The 21,261-nt window shown below is 42.3% G+C and overlaps 1 protein-coding gene across 1 annotated transcript; it reads left to right on the top strand.

The window, feature by feature from the left end:
- Window positions 1-20,304: 20,304 nt before the first annotated feature.
- LOC138891891 (uncharacterized) lies at window positions 20,305-20,784 on the top strand. The gene has a single exon (XM_070175577.1). It carries the CDS (start codon window positions 20,305-20,307, stop codon window positions 20,782-20,784), a length of 480 nt encoding a protein of 159 aa, XP_070031678.1.
- Window positions 20,785-21,261: the final 477 nt, after the last annotated feature.

The following is a 21,261-nucleotide window of genomic DNA, read 5'->3' as shown; positions in this document are numbered from 1 at the left end:
GTTCATGCGGCCATATTTTTTCTGGCCATCAAAAACGACCTATGGAACCATGGTCAATGCCTCGCCATGACAGTTCCCCATGTTTTGACATTTTATAGCCATAAAACATGAAATCTGCCCGATTCCCATATGTTTTTGTGATGTAGCCCACGCCTTCTGCACGGGCCCAGGCCCCCGGACCCGGATCATCCAAAACTTTTTGGGCCATAAAAATGACCTAAGGAACCATAATCAATGCCACTCCATGACCATTCCTCATTTTTTGGCATTTTACGGCCACAAAACTGGAATCCCCCCCCCCTCCTAGATTTTCGTTTGCTATAGCCCATGCCTTCCGCATGGTCCCACGACCCTGGACCCCGATCTCCTAAAAACATTTCAGGCCATCTAAAACTACCTAAGAAACCATATTCACTGCACCGTCATTATTGTTCCTCATTGTTTGGCATTTTACGACCATAAGACTGGAATTTCACCTGATTCCCAAATTTCTTTTGCTATAGACCACGCCTTCCGCAGGGGCCCTGGCCCCGGACCCAAATCACCTAAAAAGTTTTCGTGCTATTGAAAACGACTAAAGGAACCATATTCACTGTCTCGCTATGACCGTTCCTCGTTGTTTTGGCGTTTTACGGCCAGAAAACTGAAATTTCTCTTGATTCTCATATTTTTGTGTACAACTCACGCCTTCCGCATGGGCCCGCAGCCCTGGAACTGGATCGCTTAATATTTTTCTGGACCATCAGATACAACATAAGGAACTAAAGTCATTGCCCCGCCATGACTGTTCCTCGTTTTTTAGCATTTTAAGACTATAAAACTGGAATTCCGCGTGATTCTCATATTTTCTTGTGTTATTGCCCACGTCTTCCGTATGGGCTCGAGCCCCCGGACCTGAATCGCCTAAAAAGGTTTTGGGCCATCCAAAATGACCTAAGGAACCATATTCACTACCCCGCTATGGCCGTTCTTTGGTTTTGGCATTTTACAGCCATAAAACTGGAATTCTACCTGATTCTCATATTTTCATGTGCTATAACTCACGCCTTCCGCGTAGGCCTGCACCACTAGACTCGAATCGCCTAATTTTTTTCCAAGCCATCAAAAATGAGCTAAGGAACTATAGTCGCCACCCTGCCATAACCGTTCCTCATTTTTTGACATTTTACGGCCATAAAACTGGAATTCCGCCTTATTCTCATATTTTCGTGTGCTATATATATAGGCCACGCCTTCCGCATGGGCCCGAGCCCCCCGGACCAGGATCGCCTAAAAGTTTTTTGAGCCATCATAAATGACCTAAGAAACCATAGACACCACCCTGCCATGACCGTTCCTTTTTTGGCATTTTACAGCCATAAAATTGAAATTCCGCCCGATTCCTAGAGCTTTGTATGTACCCACACCTTTCGTATGGGCCCGGGCCTCCGAACCTGGATCGCCTAAAAAAATTCGTGCCTTCAAAAATGACCTAAGTAAGCATAGTCACCGCCCCCTCCATGACCGTTCCTCATTTTTGGGCATTTTACGACTATAAAACTAGAATGCTGCCCGATTCCCCGGCTTTCTTGTGCTATAGCCCACACGTTACGCATGGGACCAGGCCCCCGGACCTAGATTGCCTAAAAATATTTCTGGCCATCAAAAAGACAAAAGGAACAATAGTAACTTGCCCGCCATGACCGTTCCTTGTTTTTTGGCGTTTTACGGCCATAAAATTGGAATTATGTCGGACCCTCATAATATCTTTTGCTATAGCCCATGCATTCCTCATGGGCCCTGCCCCCCGAACCCAGGTCACCTAAAATATTTAGGGGCCATCATAAATGACCTAAGGAACCGTAGTCACCGGCTCGCCATGACTATTCCTAATTTTCTAGCATTTTACGACAGTAAAACTTGAATTCTGCTCGATTCCCATTTTTTTGTTAACTATAGCACACGCCTTCCGCATGGGCCCGAGCCCCCTGATCCGGATCGCCTAAAAATTTTACGGTCCATTAAAAATGACCTAAGGAATCATAATTACCGCCACTCCATGATCGTTCCTCGTTTTTTTGAGTTTTACGACCATAAATCTGAAATTCCGTCCAACTCTTTGATTTTCGTATGCTATAGCCCACGCCTTCCACATGGGCCCGGTCCCCCAGACCCGCTTCACCTGAAAAAACTTCCGGGCTATCTTAAATGACATAATGAACCATAGTCACCACCCACCATGATCGTTCCTCGCATTTTAGCATTTTACGGCCATAAATCTGGAATTCCTCCCGATTGTCATATTTTCGTGTGCTATATCTCAAGCCTTCCACATGGGCCTAGGCCCCGGAAGCCAGATCGTCTAAAATATTTTTAGGGATATAAAAAATGACCTAAGGAACGATAGTCGCCACCCTCCATGACGGATCCTTATTTGTTTTGCATTTTACGTCCACAAAACTAGAACTTCTCCCGATTCCTAAATTTTTGTGTTCTATAGCTCAAGCCTTCTGCTTGGGCCCGGGCCCCCATATCCGTATTGCCTTAAATATTTTAGAGCCATAAAACATTACCTAAGGAACAATAGGCACCGCCCCGCAATGATCGTTTCTCATTTTTTAGCATTTTACGACCATAAAACATGGATTTCTCCTAATTCCTATATTTTATTGTGTTATAGCCCATGCCTTATGCATGGGCCTAGGCCCCTGGACTCGGATCAGCTAAAAACATTTAGTCCATAAACAAAAGGACCTAAGGAACCATAGTCAACACCGAGCCATGACCGTTCTTCGTTGTTTGGCATTTTACGGCCTCAAAACTGGAATCTCGCCGCATTTCCAGATATTTGTGTGCTATAGCCCACGCCTTCCTCATGGTCCCAAGTCCCTGGACCCGGATTGCCTAAATAATTTTCGTGCCATATAAAATAACCTAAGGAACCATATTCGCCGCCCCACCATTATCGTTCCTCATTGTTTTGCGTTTTACGTCCATAAGACTGGAATTCCACCTGATTCCCATATTTTCTTTGGTTATAGCCCACGCCTTCCGCATAGGCCATGGTCACGGACCCAAATCGCCAAAAAAATTTCTGAGCCATCAAAAATGACCTAACGACGCATATTCACTGCCTCGCTATGAACGTTTCTCGATTTTTGGCGTTTTACGGCCAGAAAACTGAAATTTCTCTTGATTCCCATATTTTTGTATACTATAGCCCTCGCCTTCCGCATGGGCACGGGCCTCCGAACCCGGATCGCCTAAAAACTTTTCATGCCATAACAAATGACCTAAATAATCATAGTCACCACCACGCCATGTCCGTTCCTTATTTTTGAGCATTTTACGGCCATAAAATTAGAATGCCGCCCGATTACCCGATTTTCGTGTGCGCCTTCTGCATGGGACCAGGCCCCCGAACCTGGATTACCTAAAAGTTTTCCGGGCCATCAAAAATGACCAAAGGAACAATAGTAACTGGTCCACCATGACCGTTCCTCGTTTTTTGGCATTTTACGGCAATAAAACTGGAATTCTACTCGATTCCCATATTTGCTTTTGCTATAGCCCATGCCTTCCGCATGGGCCCTGGCCCCGGACCCAGATCGCCTAAAAGTTTTTTGGTCCATCTTAAACACCTAAGGAACTGTAGTCTCTGCCTCGCCATGACTATTCCTAATTTTCTAGCATTTTACGGCAATAAAACTTGCATTCTGCCCGATTCCCATTTATTTATTCACTATAGCCCACGCCTTCCGCATGGGCTCGAGACCCCTAACCCGCATCGCCTAAAAACTTTTCGGGCCATCAAAAATGACCTAAGGAATCATAGTCACTGCCCCTCTATGACCGTTCCTCATTGTTTGGAGTTTTACGACCATAAATCTAAACTTTTGTCCGATTCTTAGATTTTCGTGTGTTATAGCCCACACCTTCCCCATGGGATCGTGTGTTTACGACCATAATGTAAATTGATGTGAAGGTAGAGTTATGGTTTGACATAAGTGTGGGGTTTGAACAATGAAATGTATGTATTAAACTGCTTAGAGTGGTGTAGTCACTCTTATATCGAAACGTATCCTACCCGTTCCGCAGCCTACATTACAACCATTTAATGTCCTATTTGATCCTTGATTGAATGAGCTCGAATTAGTAGAGTAGTACACTGTGGGCAAGCCTATGGGTCATCTTTTGTGGCATATGAATGTTGTTTCTGAGAGTGAGTAAATTATTTCTATCTTGAGTTCCTACTTGTTCTTAACTTTTATTGTGTGCGGAACTACTCTCTATTGTTGTGTGAGGGCACTTGATTCATGAAGGAAAGGTAATGTCATTAACCTCTATGTTAGAGAAAGTGAGTGAGTTGTGAATATTGCATGGTACTTTTGAGTCAAATCTTGAGGCAAGAATGTTACACTATTGTGCTTAGTCTATTTTAAATATTCTTGGTGTGATGAGTTAGGAGAGTTGCTTAGTACGGTTATGTCTATGTAAAGTGTGGTTTGATTGCTCGAGGACGAGCAATGGTTTAAATGTGGGGTGTTGATGTTAGGATATAATCTCATGTTTTAGTCTCTTATTTCACTCCAATTTACTGCACTTTAATAGATTTTTGTTTTGCACTTTAATTGAGTTTGAGCGTTAATCGCTAGTGTTTTGCACTAATTGTGTGTTTCATGATTTGTAGGAGTGTTTCCGAGCTATGAATATTTTACAAAATGAATTTGAATGATTTAGAGCTTTGAAGTCTGAGTAAAATCCCAAGGGAATAAGTCGGGATCGTGTTCAGGTGTCGAGAACTACATCGGGATAGCTAAAAAGCAAGAAACTTTTGTACTCAGAGAAAGGGCCACTGCCGCGGCACGTGATGCGCCGCACCTGTGCATTTTTCCTACAGCTTGTCATAATCAACTCTCTAAACTTCCCCACTAATGCCCTGCATGGCGCGTTGCCCCATGCAGCGCGCCTGTGCAATATTTATAGAGTTATTTTCCTATTTCAAGTGGGAGAAGGTGTTTTCGTCTGGGCCCGACCCTACTTAGTATAAATACATGTAAAAACGTTATTTTATGGACTTTTGACACATCTTAGACCTAAGTAAGCCAAGGAGGAAGGGTGAATAAAAAGCTCAAGGATTTCATCATTCAATCCTCATTCAAGACAAGGGTTTGGATTGTTTTATGTTTTCCTTTAACTTAAACATTTTTATGATGAATTGCTCTCTATCCATGGAGTAGTTCTCTTTAGGGTTTGATGGATTTGGTGTCTTGATACTTGTTTGTGGATAATTAACTCTAGTGTTATGTATTGAATAGTTTTGGATGTTTTAATCGTTGCATATATATTCACTTGTTCATGTAATCGAGAGAGGCATAACTTGTGATATCTTTGCATTATATTTTGTTGGTTGAAGTCATTAATTCTTCTTAGTAATTGGAAGAGGATAGTTGAATTGTTGATTAAACTTAGTTAGGAGGATAATCGAGAGAGGTTCTCCTAAAGATCAATCCACTACGTATTCTTGCATATCTTCATGCGCTTAAAATTAGTTCATCTTGTGAGGTTGAGACTTAATCGAGAGAGGAGTTTCTACTAATCAATTGAACTAATAACCAAGTGAGTTCGAGAGACTCACTTGAACATTAGAATGAATTATCTAGAGTTAAATCCCAAACATTTGTCTTCCACATATCCAATCAACCCTATTTTCTCCTAATTGATATCTTCTTTCGCTCATTACTTGGGTCGAATATCATTAGCCAATAGTTTAGACTCTTAGTTAATTTTAGTTTAAATCACATAAATATCAATTATTGATCATCTTGGATAGGAATTAAGCTACAAACTACGATAATAATGGTTTAACTCCAATCCCTATGGATACGATATTTTAAATTACTATATTCGACTAGGGAGCATAATTTTGTTTTTTGTTTTTAGCTCGTCGCGCTCCCCCTTTTTAGCGTTTTACGGCTGTAAAACTGGAATTCCGCCTTATTCTCATATTTTCGTGTGCTATAGCCCAAGCCTTCCGCATGGGTCCGGGCCCACGGATCCGGATCTCCTAATAAACTTTAGGGCCACAAAAATGACCTAAGAAACCATAGTCACTGCCCCACCATGGTCGTTCCTTTTTTTGGGCGCTTTACGACCATAAAATCAAAATTTTGCCCGATTCACAAATTTTCGTCTGTTATATAGCCCACGCCTTCCGCATGGGCTTGAGGCCCCCGGACCCGCATCGCCTAAAATGTTTCCTTACTATCAAAAACCACCAACGTAACCATAGTCACCAGCACACCATGACCGTTCCTCGTTTTTGGGCGTGTTACAACCATAAAACTGGAATTCCGCCCGATTCCTAAATTTTCGTGTGCTATAGCCCACGCCTTCCGCATGGGCTAGAGCCCCCAAACCCGGATCGCCTAAAAGTTTTACGGGCCATCATAAATGAACTAAGGAACTATAGCACTACCCCTCCAGGACCGTTCTTTATTTTTTGGCATTTTCTAGCCATAAAATTGGAATTCTGCCGAATTCCCATATTTTCGTGTGCTATAACCCACGCCTTCCGCATGGGCCTGAGCCCCCGGACCCGAATAGCCTAACATTTTTCCGAGCAATCAAAAACGACCTAAGAAACCATAGTCACATCCCCGGCATGACCGTTTCTTTTTGTTTTGGCGCTTTACGACCATAAAACTGGAATTCCGCCCGATTCTTAGATTTTCGAGTGTTATAGCCCACGCCTTCCGCATGAGTCCAGACCCCCGGATCCGGATCGCCTAAAAACTTCTTGGGCCATCAAAATTGACCTAAGGAACCATAGTCATCGCCCTGCCATGACTGTTCCTTATTATTTGGCATTTTACGGCCAAAGAACTAGAATTCCGCCGGATTCCCATATTTTCGAGTGTTATCGCCCACCTTCCGTATGGGCCCGAGCCCCCAGACCTGGATCGCATAAAAACTTTTTGGGCCTTCAAAAATGACCTAAGAAATCATAGTCATCGCCCCTCCATGACCGATCATTTTTTTTTGGCGCTTTACGGCCATAAAATTGGAATTCTGCTCAATTCCCTTTCGTATGGGATCAGGTCCCCGGGCCTGGATTGCCAACCATAGTCACTGCCCCGCCATGACAGTTCCTCGTTTCTTGGCGTTTTACAACCATATAACTGGAATTTTGCCCGATTTCCATATTTTTGTATGCTATAGCGCCTTCCGTATGGGCCCGGGCCCCCGGACCCGGATCGCCTAAAATATTTCGGGTCATCAAAAATGACCTAAGGAACCAGAGTCACCTCCCTACCATGACCTTTCCTCATTTTTTGGCATTTTATGGCCATAAAATTAAAATTTTGCCCGATTCCTCTATTTTGTGTGCTATCAGCCCACACCTTCCGCATGGGTCGGGACCCCCAGACCTGGATCGCCTAAAGTTTTCCGAGCCATAATAAATGACCTAAGGAACCATAGTCGTCGCTCTGCCATGACTGTTCCTCCTTTTTGGTGTTTGACAGCCGTAAAACTTAAATTTTGCCTGCTTCTCACATTTTCGTATGTTATAGCCTACGCATTCTGCATGGGCCTGAGCCCCCAACTCCGAATTGCCTAAAACGTTTTTGGGCCATCAAAAGCGACCTAAGAAACCATACTCATACCCCCGGATCCGGATCGCCTAAAAACTTTTTGGGCCATCAAAAATGACCTAAGGAACCATAGTCATCGCCCTACCATGACTGTTCCTTATTATTTGGCATTTTACGGCCAAAAAACTAGAATTCCGCCCGATTCCCGTATTTTCGAGTGTTATCGCCCACCTTCCGTATGGGCTCGAGCCCCCAGACCTGGATCGCATAAAAACTTTTTGGGCCTTCAAAAATGACCTAAGAAATCATAGTCATCGCCCCTCCATGACCGATCATTTTTTTTTGGCGCTTTACGGCCATAAAATTGGAATTCTGCTCAATTCCCTTTCGTATGGGATCACGTCCCCGGACCTGGATTGCCAACCATAGTCACAGCCCCGCCATGACAGTTCCTCGTTTCTTGGCGTTTTACGACCATATAACTGGAATTCCGCCCGATTTCCATATTTTTGTATGCTATAGCGCCTTCCGTATGGGCCCGGGCCCCCGGTTCCGGATCGCCTAAAATATTTCGGGTCATCAAAAATGACCTAAGGAACCAGAGTCACCTCCCTACCATGACATTTCCTCATTTTTTGGCATTTTATGGCCATAAAAATGGAATTTCGCCCGATTTCTCTATTTCGTGCTCTATCAGCCCACACCTTCCGCATGGGTCGGGACCCCCAGACCTGGATCGCCTAAAGTTTTCCGAGCCATAATAAATGACCTAAGGAACCATAGTCGTCGCTCTGCCATGACTGTTCCTCCTTTTTGGTGTTTTACAGCCGTAAAACTTAAATTTCGCTTGCTTCTCACATTTTCCTATGTTATAGCCTACGCCTTTTGCATGGGCCTGAGCCCCCAACTCCGAATTGCCTAAAACGTTTTTGGGCCATCAAAAGCGACCTAAGAAACCATATTCACTACCCCGCTATGACCGTTCCTTTATCTTTTGCACTTTATGACCATAGAACTGGAATTCTGCCCGATTCCTAGATTTTCGTGTGCTATATATCCCACACCTTCTACATGGGCCCGGGTCCCCGCATCCGGATTGCCTAAAGTTTTTTTAGACCATGAAAACCACCATAGGAACCATAATCACCGCCATGTCATAACCGTTCCTCATATTTTAGGCGTTTTACAGCCATAAAATTGGAATTCTAGCTGATTCCTTGATTTTCGTGCGATATAGCCCACGCCTACTGCATGGGCTAGAGCCACCGAACCTGGATCGCCTAATATTTTTTCGGTCTATCAAAAATGTACAATGGAACCATAATCATTGCCTCTCCCGGACCGTTCCTTATTTTTTGCCGTTTTACAGCCATAAAATTGGAATTCCTCCCGATTCCTAAATTTCGTGTGTTATAGCCCATGCCTTTCGCAATGGCCGATCCTACAGACCTGGATCACCTAAAATTTTCTGGGCCATCAAACGACCTAAGGAACCATTGTCACTACCCCACCATGATTGTTCCTCTTTCTGTTTTACGTTTTACGGCCATGAAACTGGAAATCCGCCCGATTCCCATATTTTCGTGTGCTATAGCACAAGCCTTCCGCATGGGCCCGGGCCCCCGGATCCGTATCGCCTTTAATTTTTTTCATCCATAAAAAATGACCTAAGGAACCATAGTCACTGCCCCTCCATGATCGTTCCTCGTGTTTTGGCATTTTACGGCCATAAAACTAGAATTCCACCTGATTCCCATATTTTCTAGTGTTATAGCCCACGCCTTCCGCATGGGCCCGGGCCACCGGACCCGGATCACCTAAATATTTTTCGTAACATCAACAACGATCCAAGGAACCATAGTCACCGCCTCCATATGGCCGTTCCTTATTTTTGGGCGTTTTGCGGCCACAAAATTGGAGTTCCGTCATATTCCCATATTTTCGTATGCTATAGCCCACGCCTTCCGCATGGGACCCTACCCCCGGACCCGTATCCCATAAAATTTTTACGGGCCATCAAATATGACCTAAGGAACCGTAGTCACTACCCCTCCTTGACCTTTACTCATGTTTTGGCATTTTACGGCCATAAAACTGGAATTCCATTCGATTCCCATATTTTTCTGTGTTATAGCCCACGCCTTCTGCATGGGCCTTCGGCCCAGGACCCGGATCACCTAATATTTTTCAGGACCATCAAAAATGACCAAATTAACCATAGTCTCTGCCCCGCCAAGACCATTCCTCATTTTTGGGCGTTTTACAGCCATAACATTGGAATTCTACTTAATTCCCATATTTTCGCATGTTTTGGCCACGCCTTTCACATGGGCCCGGGCCCCCAGACCCGGATCACCTAAAATTATTTTGTCCTATAGAAAACGACCTAAGGAATCATAGTTACTACCCCGACATGACCTTTACTCATTTTTTTTTATTTTACGGCCATAAAACTGGAACTCCGCTTGGTTCCCATATTTTCGTGTGTTATAGGTCAAGCCTTTCGCATGGGCATGGCCCCCGTACCCGGATACTGTAAAAATTTTACAGGCCATCAAAAACGACATAAGGATCCATAGTCACTACCCCGCCATGACCGTTCCTCGTTTTTTGATGTTTTATGGCCATAAAACTCGAATTTCACCCGATTCCCAGATTTTTGTGTGCTATAGACCACGCCTTCCGTATGGGAGCGAGCCCTTGGACCCGGATCGCCTAAAATTTTTGTGGGCTATCACAAATGACCTAAGCAATCATAGTCACCGCCCGCCATGACCGTTCCTCGTGTTTTGGCATTTTACGGCCATAAAACTAGAATTCCACCTGATTCCCATATTTTCTTGTGCTATAGCCCACGCCTTACGCATGGACCAGGGCCCGCGGACCCGGATCGCCTAATAAAAATGACCTAAGAACCATAGTCACCACCCCACCATGACCGTTCCTCATTTTTTAGTGTTTTAAGACCATAAAACTGGAATTCTGCCCGATTCTCATATTTTCTACTACTATAGCCCATGCCTTCCGCATGGGCCCGGCCCCCTGGACCCGAATCACCTAAAAAAATTTCAGACCATAAAAAATGACCCAAGGAACCATAGTCACCGCCTCCTTATGGTCGTTCCTTAGTTTTGGGCATTTTAGGGCCATAAAATTGATATTTTATCCTATTCTCATACTTTCGTATGCTATAACCCACGCCTTCCGCATGGACCCCTACCCCCATACCCGGATCCCGTAAAATTTTTACAGGCCATACAAAACTACCTAAGGAACCATAGTCACAGCCCTGCCATGACCTTTACTCATGTTTTGGCATTTTACGGCCATAAAACTGGAATTCCACTCGATTCTCATATTTCCGTGTGCTATAGCCCACGCCGTTTGCATGGGCCTTCGGCCCTGGTCCCGGATTGCCTAATATTTTTTTGGGCCATCAAAAATGACCAAAGGAACTATAGTCACTATCCCGCCAAGACTATTCCTCATTTTTGGGCGTTTTACAGCCATAACATTTGAATTCTACTTGATTCCCATATTTTCGCATGTTATAGCCCACGCCTTCCGCATGGGCCCGAGCCCCCAGACCCGGATCACCTAAAATTATTTCGTCCTATAAAAAATGATCTAAGGAATCATAGTTATTGCCTCGCCATGACTTTACTCATTGTTTGGCATTTTACGACCATAAAACTGGAACTCCGCCTAATTCCTAGATTTTCGTGTGCTATAAGTCAAGCCTTTCGCATAGGCATTGCCCCCCAAACCCGGATCCCGTAAAATTTTTACAGGCCATCATAAATGACATAAGGATCCATAGTCACTACCCCTCCATGATCGTTCCTCATTTTTTGGCATTTTACGGCCATAAAACTCAAATTTCACCTGATTACCAGATTTTCGTGTGCTATAGACCACGCCTTCCGCATGGGGCCGGGCCCCTGAACCCGGATCGCCTAAAAATTTTGCGGGCTATCAAAAATCTGGGTTACTTTGTTTGGGCTTGTTTCTTAACCTGCAGTTATTCTTTATGTAATGTTTGTAATTGTATTCATTATCCAGTTCTGTAATAATTTGTAAACTAAACAATTGGGGAATTAGTGAATTGGGGAATCGGGGTACTCTAATACTTGCATGAACGGTTAGAAACATACTTATAGGGTCTATGTGGTCTACTTGCTATTTTGTTTAACATGTCCCATATGCTATTTAGTTTCATGTGTCGTACATCGAAAGAAATCATGCCTATAAGGATCGCACACACTTCACTTAATTTGTCTGGCACTGGTACTTTATTCAAAGCATGTTAGTTTAAGTAATTGCTTGCACTTATTTTCGTATCTACTACTGAATGTTTTAGATAGCATGCTTGTAGTAATCACACATTTTGCTTAATAGACAGCATGCCTATAGGACATAATAATTCACACCTTTGGTATACTCATCTAGAAACCATGACTATAGGGTCAACTAATTAATTAGTTGTTTCTATTATTTTCCTTTATACTTCCTCATCTAGATGATATGCCTATAAGGATAAAGTGTTACAAAACCAAGTCTAATTGTCAATTATTAAAAATCATGCTTATAGGATACTATCACTTGCCTAGATACATAGTTCTATTAAATAATCCTATAGTCACGATTCTGCAACTGCTTCACTATAGATAATGTCTAAAGAATGCTACTACTCACCTAGAAAGCATGACTATAGGATTATTTAATAGAACTATGTATCAAATAATAGCTACTGCGTCAAAAACCAGTTGCTTAGGAATCCCGCCTGTAGGGCTAAGTGTTAACTACTGAATTGCTTAAACTATGCCTATAGGTCTTGAATATTTTAACATGCCTTAACTCCAAGTCTACTTGTCTATAGTTGTCTGTTCAAATAATCTTAACATAGCTAGCCTAAGCTATAAGTATCTACCTAATTGACGGCGTGCATTCGTGTCTATATGAGGAGGTAAACTTGGGCCTTTGGTGTTGATTATATGTAGTCCTATTTTTGTTTTACTGCACGCCTAATTTTGTCATTTTGAGAATCCTAAGGAAGGTCTAGAATTACCAAAGTAGTAGGTCCAAAGCCTCTTGGACCATAGGCATGGGACGGGTAAAGCACGCATAAGGTACGATTTAGAATTGAACTAGAGCGCTCTAGGTAAACAACTTTAACATAGTAATTGGGTAGCAGGAGATGATAGTCTGTGCCTGCTGAATAATATGAGCAACCCCTACCTTAAGGGGATTGCGGTATTATTTATGTTTCACGTGGTGATCCTTTAGGCTAAAAAACTTAGGACTCACCCCCCCCCCCTTTTTTACTTTATGTACTTATTATTTACACTTAGTCATTTAACTTAGGCCAATGAAGTTGTATCCCTATAGTCATTAAGATTTGTACCAATCTTCACATATTTTAATAAGACTCTTCGACTTCTAAATTTTCCTTTATTTATTTGATCACCTATCTTAACGATATAATCCACATAGTTAAAAGTTCGGCTGGGACCCACAGTTGTGGACCTCAAAGAGTGCCTAACACCTTCTCTTTGAGGTACTTTAAGCCTTACCCGATCTTTGGTGACATGGCTAGTCAAACAGAATCATTTGCAAATAGGTGCCCTAACGCACCTCAAACTCGTTAGGTGGCGACCCTTCTCTTTTAATACCTCCTTTAAAAGAGTCGTCACATGTCAAAATCTACTTTCGCGAGAAACCGGGGTGCGACAGCATGGCGACTCTGCTGGGGATACTAAGGCTTTTACCATAATGAACTTGACTTATGTGGATTACTTTATTTTTCTTTATTTGTTTTAAAACTACTATTACATGCACATCCCTTCCCTTATTCACCTTTATTTATTTAAATTAGCTATGACATCCTTTCCCCTATTCTCTTTTGTTTGTTGTGACCGCTCTCCATCTTTTTTCATCTTGTCTAAGACTGCTATTCATGACTGTCCCATCCCCACTTCCTTACCTGCTTCATTACGTTCTCGCACATTTTTCATGAACTAAACTGACTTCTTTCTTTTGTCTTTCTTCTCTGTTCTTTTCATGTTTACTTTTTATATTTTATTTACTGCTTTTACGTATTTTATCATGCAAATACTTAGCAATGTGTTATTATTTCAGCATAAAGCATGCTCCACATCATACTCCACTCATTCCAATTATCAACATAGCAGCACATGATGAGTGTCCATGATTTCCTAAAAATTACCCTTTTAAATTAGAAAGGCTTACTTACGGTAGACTAGTCGATCAGCGATGCAATCGACGGTCCCGTGTCTTTCCCTCTCAAGTTGTCCACTTGGGAGTACAAGTCTAGACCCTTCTAGAAAACCCTACTCAAATTTAAAATGTACATGCATCATGCTAAACCTAGTATGGGCTGAAGCGTTATTAACGTAACAACCCGCTAAGATGAACCTTGTCCAAAGTCCAACGGGATTTCCACAATCCCAATGGACACTATCATATTATGTGCATTACTTGGAAAAAATGTGCGAACGTGTTGATCATTATTGTGTAAGTAGTCAAATCTGGAGGGGGGAAGGGCTAAATTTTGTTGTTTGCAGAAAATGAAGCACAAAATCCCCATGTTAGGTATGGTCCAAAACATCCTACCTTTGCAACTTGACAGGTGGAAAGACCTTGCACCTTGTGACAAAAATCATGTGAGGAGAGTTCTTGGTGACCTGCCATCCTTGCTAAACATTCAACAAAATGGAGAATTGATTAAGGCTGCTACCATATTCTCGGATGAGAAAAGAGTTATTTTCCGATTTGGAAATATAGAAATGACTCCTCTCTTAAAAGAAATAGGAGGCTTTTCCAAGTTTCCATGGGATAGTCCGGGATTACTGGTACCAGAGAATCGCACTCCCCGCGGTTTTTTGAAAATGTTGGGTTTTACGAAGAATGACGAACTGCTTTGTCTAAAGAAATCATACATCCCTTTTGAATTTCTTTATGAGCGTTATGGGCATAGCAAGTCATATCGTATTCTCCATGATGAACTCGCCATTACTTCCTTGGGTTGGGTGCACCGCCGGTTTTATGTGTTCGTCGTCTGCTTCTTAGGGTTGTTGATATTTCCAATTAAAGGAGGAAGGATTCATACTCGCTTAGCCATGGTTGTCAGGACCTTGATGGATGGCATCAAGGGACAAACTTATACCATTATCCATATGATCTTAGCTGAGATGTACCGCGCTCTAGATCGGTGCAAGCAGGGATTTGGACATTTTGAGGGTTGTAATCTATTGCTACAAGTCTGGCTGCTAGAACACTTTCAGAGAGGAGAATACCATCAAGAACTTTTGCGAAGGCCATTAAATGACTATGAAGGAGGGAACCTGTAAAAAGCTTACTTACTATTGGATATACGCGATCTGGGAAACCTGATTGATGGGGTCAAAAGAGCCAAGCATGGAGAAGGTCCTTCAGGGACCCAGTAGACAAGGAGATAATATTCTTTACTGCTTTCTAGCTTAGATTAGATTTCGATGTAATAAGGCTTGATTTCATTAGTAACTTAATTATTATTGTCGATTTAGTGAAAGTTTATTTTGGCCTATTTTCACATTAATGAAATGAAGCAAAGTTGGCATCAATTTTCTCTAAGCCTATGTGTCACTTAGCCCTAACTCAGGCACAATGAGGTCCCCAAAATTAGGATGGGAATTATTGCATGACTTTGTGAAACATGTTTAAATACTGCAAATACTCTTTTATTTTTTACCTTACTAACTTGGTTACCTTTGCTTTTTCTTTTCTTTTTGATTATTCCCATTCCTAAGGGTTGGTTCGTGCTTACTGGAATCATCAGCATACCATACTAGATCCAGAGGTCCTCCACCTAGCGACCTAAAAAGGAAAAAAATAAGGGAAAAGGAAAGATAGATGATTTGAGCATCAGGAAAGACAATGCTACTATGGCAGAAAATGTGGAAACTTCAGATGGCAGAAGTACTCCAGGGCAGAACGAACTGGTCTCACATTTAGAGTAGAAAATCCTAGAACTACAGAGCGAGCTCGAGCAGGTCCAAAATCTTGCAAACCTCTCCCTCACTCTCAATGTTTCCGGCATCAACCAACAAATCCCGACTACCTAGAACCAAACGCCACCACAAAACCCACAAAACCAAAATCCGCCACCAAATCCTCCTACACCACACTAATATCACAATCCCGCACTTCCCCGGAACCTTAAGCCGCCATCAGTACTAACCCCTCAACAACACCACCATCATCCAACTTAATATCCGCAAACCATTACTTATCACACCCCACAACATGCACCACAATCCGCTCCCAATCCCCAAAACTCGACAAATGACCACCCATATACCCAAGTTCCAGGAACTCATCAAAGTAACCCGATATATGTTGAAACCTTACCCCATACCCTGCAACAAACTCAATACATACCTAAATCAACTGAGAAAGACCTGCTCATTAAAAACATGGTGGAGGAACTCAAGAAGCTCATAGGTAGAGTCCAGAGTGTTGAAGGTGGCAAAGGCATTGAAGGTCTAAACTATGAGGACCTATGTATTCAGCCGGATGTGGAACTACCGGAGGGTTACAAACCTCCCAAGTTTGAAATGTTCAATGGTACCAGTGATCCAAAGGTGCATCTCAGAACATACTGTGACAAGCTTGTAGGAGTGGCCAACAATAAACAAATTCGCATGAAACTTTTCATGTGAAGCCTTACAGGAGACGTTTTGTCTTGGTATATCTGTAAAATCCCAAAGAAGTGGCTTAGTTGGGTGAGTATGGCATCAGATTTCATGGATAGATTCAGGTTCAAATGTTTTCTACAGTCAAAACCTCAAGAAGAAACCAACATAAAACTTATACGAGTATGCTACTCGTTTGAGATCAGAGTTGGCAAAGGTAAGACCAGCACTTGAAGAAGAACAAATGAACAAGTTCTTTGTTAGAGCTCAAGATCCACAGTATTATGAAAGGTTAATGGTCATTGAAAATTACAAGTTCTCTGACATCATCAAGCTAGGAGAAAGAATAGAAGAAGGAATCAAGAATGGGATGGTAACCAATTTCGAGGCACTGCAGGCCACGAATAAAGCATTACAATCAGGAGACATTTCAAAGAAGAGAGAAGTGGGTGTCATGATGGTAGCCCAGGTCCCTAAGTCTCCCCTTACATACCAAACACCTCCACCCGCCTGCCAAACTACCCAAAGCCACGTCCAAATATTAACCAGAGAACTCCTAGACAATATACCCCAATTGCTGAACCCATAGACCAACTATATGAGAGACTGAAGGCCACTAGTTATGTTACCCATATTCCTGTTGTTGTTGGGGAAAATCCCTCCCAGTGGATCAACCCCAACAAAGTATATGCTTATCATTCAGGCATGAAAGGTCATATCGTTGAGGAATGTCGCACATTGAAAGACACGATTCAGACGCTGATCGACACTAAGGTTATACAGGTAAAGGAAGCTGCACCAAATGTTCACAACAACCCTCACCCATATCATAGAGGTGAGGGAGTGAATGTTATAGAAACTAACGAGGAATGGGATCAGGAAGGGTCCATTGGACTCATTCGAGAGGGAGACGCTCCTAAAACATCTCCAGTCACCCTCACGAATGTTGTGGTACGAACCCAGGCGCCATTTGAAGTTGAGGTAGATACACCCTTCACTATGATGGTAGCTCCCACACCATCTTACAAGTCTGATATCATTCCATGGGATTATGTTGCGGAATAAAGGAGAAAGGTAAAAGCCGAAATGGAAGAAACAAGTGTCGCGCAAGGAATAACTAGAACATGCAGTGTTTACACACCTGAGAATTTGGGAGGAATGAGCAAGGAAGTTGAACCTAAGCCGCCCGTTGCTAAGATTGGCACCAACGATCTTTGGAGAAAGGTACAAGCAAGGGAGTACTCTATTATTGACCACTTGAACAAAACTTCCGCTCTGATATACATCTTATCACTGCTGCAAAACTCAGACGCGCATAGGAATTCTTTGATGAAGGTGTTAAGTGAAGCTTATGTACCCACCGGCATCACTATTGTAGAAATAGATAACATAGTCGGACAGGTATTAGAGAGCCACAAAATCACTTTTCACGAAGATGAATTACCACCAGAAGGATTGAGTCACAACAGGGCATTTCACATCACGGTGTAATTTGAAGATAAGTTCATCGCTAGGGTCTTGATAGATGGAGGTTCAAGTCTTAACATATGTCCATTGACCCCTCTAAAGAGACTAAGTAAAGTCCTACACGAGATACGAATGTGAAGCACGAATATGAAGGCATTCGATGGATCTCAGAGAGCCATCATTGGAGAAATCAACCTCAATTTACAGATGGATCCGACTTGGTTTGATGTCGAGTCCCAAGTGCTAGATATATTTGCTACTTACAATCTATTGTTGGGACGGCCATGGATACATGCAGCCGGGGCAGTGGCTTCAACTCTGCACCAGGCCGTGAAGTTTGAGTGGAATCATTAGTAGGTGATCATCCATGGAGATAGAAGCAACCCCATCTACACTAACCAGATCGTTCCGATCATCGAAAATAGAAGGAAGCTGGATAGAGAAACATACCATTGCATTAAACGGGTTAACGCAATTGAAAAGGAACAATGGTGGAGCAACAAGATAGAAAGCATATTGTTGTGGTTGGGTATGAACCAGGCAAGGGTCTCGGCAAAAAGCTTCAGGGGATCACCAAACCCGTGCAACCACAGTACCATGGCACGACTTTTGGACTCGGATATGAATACACATGACAAGAATATCTGGATTAGACACCACCATGGCATGCTCTTTATTATCCACTGGAACAACCCGTACCACCTCTACACCAGACATTCCATCAGACTAACATGATCTGGGGATCTGAGGAAGATGAGGTTTTGGCTAGCATGAGGAAGATATTTCTAGATGAAGAAGATATGGACTGCAGTACAATTGTTGAGGAGGAGGAGGAGGAAGACCTTACCATTCAGATCGTGGAAGGAGTTGTTCTTAAGAACTGGACCGCTGCACCATCCCGGGCTCGCCGAGTTCCTGGGTAGCCTGACATATTAGCATGAATTATTTTCAAATAGCTTTGAGCAGTTAAGACATTTTCCAAGATTTTGTTTTGAAATAATTACTCGAGCCATCGAGTCGTACTTTTTGACATTTTTAAAGTTTTATTAATGCATTATTGCTTTTCATATTTATTATTATCTTTCTACATTCTTTTCAGCATAATTGTTACTTATCCTGCTGAACCCATGACTGTGACATGTAATGAGACAATGCAACATAAGGACGGTGATTCAGAGGATCTAGAAGATGATATAATACCTGAGGAAATCGTCAAAGAAGTAGAGAACTTTGAAAACAAACCAAAGTCTAATTTGGAGGAAACTGAGGCCGATAACTTAGGGGATTCAGAAACAGTTAAGGAAACGTGCATAAACATTCATCTATCACCATCAGAGAAGGAAGAGTATATCAGTTTCCTAAAGGAATATAAAGACATTTTTACATGGTCCTACGATGATATAACTGGTTTAAGCACATCCATAGTAGCTCACAAACTACCCACCAATCCTATGTGTCCACCAGTAAAGCAGAAGCTTAGAAAGTTCAAGCCGGATATCAGTTTGAAGATAAAAGAGAAGGTCACCAAGAAAATTAAAGCCATGGTTCTCCGAGTGGTCGAATACCCGACTTGGTTGGCCAACATTATGCCAGTTCCAAAGAAAGATGGGAATGTTAGAGTATATGTCGATTACCAGGACCTGAACAGAGCAAGTACTAAGGATGATTTCCCGCTGCCCAACATACACATATTAATTGATAATTGTTCCAAGCATGAGCTACAATCTTTTGTGGATTGCTTCGCAGGATACCATTAGATCTGGATGGATGAAAAGGATGCCGAAAAGACAGTCTTTATCACACGATAGGGAATATACTTTTACTAAATAATGTCGTTTGGTTTGAAGAATGCTGGGGACACCAACATGAGGGCCATGACAACTATCTTCCATGACATGATACACAAGGAAATAGAGGTGTACGTGGATGATGTTATCATCAAATCTAAAAGAATTTCAGATCACATAGTAGACCTAAAGAAATTCTTTGATCGGCTTCGAAAATAAAATTTGAAGTTAATCCTGCAAAATGTTCCTTCGGAGTCTCTGCTGGAAATTTGTTAGGATTCGTCGTCAGTCGCTGAGGTATTGAGTTAGACCCATCAAAAGTTAAAGCTATCCAGGACTTGCCGCCTCCAAAGAATAAGAAAGATGTGATGAATTTTCTAGGGTGCCTCAATTACATCAACCACTTCATAGCACAATCAACCATGATATGTGAGCCAATATTCAGAATGCTAAGGAAAGATGCTGCAACGAGTTAGACTAAAGAATGCCAAAGGCCTTCGATAAAATCAAGGAGTATTTATCTAAACCACATGTTCTGGACCCACCAGAACTAGGAAGACCTTTACTGCTTTATTTTTCCGTGTTAGATTGGGCCTTTGGTAGCGTTCTGGGACAACATGATGAAACTGGAAGGAAGGAGCAGACGATATATTATCTGAGCAAGAAACTCACGCTTATGAAGTCTGGTACTCTTTGTTGGAACGCACCTGTTGAGCTTTGACATGGTTAGCTTAGAAGTTGAGACATTATTTTTGTGCATACACCACATATCTCATATAAAAGATGGATCTGCTAAAAAACATCTTTCAGAAACTCATGCCTACGGGTAAGTTAGCAAAGTGGCAAATATTTTTGAGTGAGTTCGACATTGTCTACGTAACTCAGAAGGCAGTCAAAGGGCAAGCATTGGCAGATAATTTGGGTAACAAACCCGTAGACGGAGAATACGAACCATTGAAAACATATTTTCCCGACGATGAGGTGTCATTCGTAGGAGAAGATATCACCGAGGCGTACGTTGGTTGGAGGATGTTGTTCGATACAGCAGCAAACTTCAAAGGAGTGGGTATCAGAGATGTCTTAGTATCAGAAACCGGTCAACACTATGTGGTATCAGTAACAATCATGTTTCCATGCACCAACAATATGGAGGATTATGAGGCCTGCATCTTGGGACTCAGATTGGCCATTGACATGAACGTTCAGGAACTGCTGGTAATCGAATATTCAGATCTTTTGGTGAAACAGGTTCTAGGGGAATAGGCTACGAAGAACACCAAAATATTTCCATATTTGCACTGTGTACAAGAACTTATCATGAGGTTCACAAATATAGAATTCAAACATGTTCCAAGGATTAAGAATGAGTTTGCAAATGCACTAGCCACTTTGACTTCAATGATACTGTCACGCCCCAAAACCGAGGAGCGCGACTGGCGCTCAGCCGAGTGAACCCGACCGAGCAAGCCTATGAGATTCTTTCTACCCAATTCACCCATGATCAAGAAAAAACATGATTTCATAAATTATACAGCGGGAAGTTCATACATACGATGCCAAATCATTTGATTATCCATTGCGCCTTTAAGTCTCAAAATACATAATTCTTATAGTTCGAATGGAACAAGTGATCAAACACAACATAACTGGTTTAACATTGCCAACACACATATACAACCCACATAGTGTCTACGGAGCCTCTAAAGATACAAAAGAGAGTAAAGATGGTGTCGGCAACAA

This window comes from Nicotiana tomentosiformis, chromosome 1 (assembly GCF_000390325.3).
Source record: "Nicotiana tomentosiformis chromosome 1, ASM39032v3, whole genome shotgun sequence".
NCBI classification, from domain to species: domain Eukaryota; kingdom Viridiplantae; phylum Streptophyta; class Magnoliopsida; order Solanales; family Solanaceae; genus Nicotiana; species Nicotiana tomentosiformis.
The sequence above is the reverse complement of the archived record's forward strand: the minus strand, read 5'-3'. Positions and strand labels throughout refer to the sequence as shown.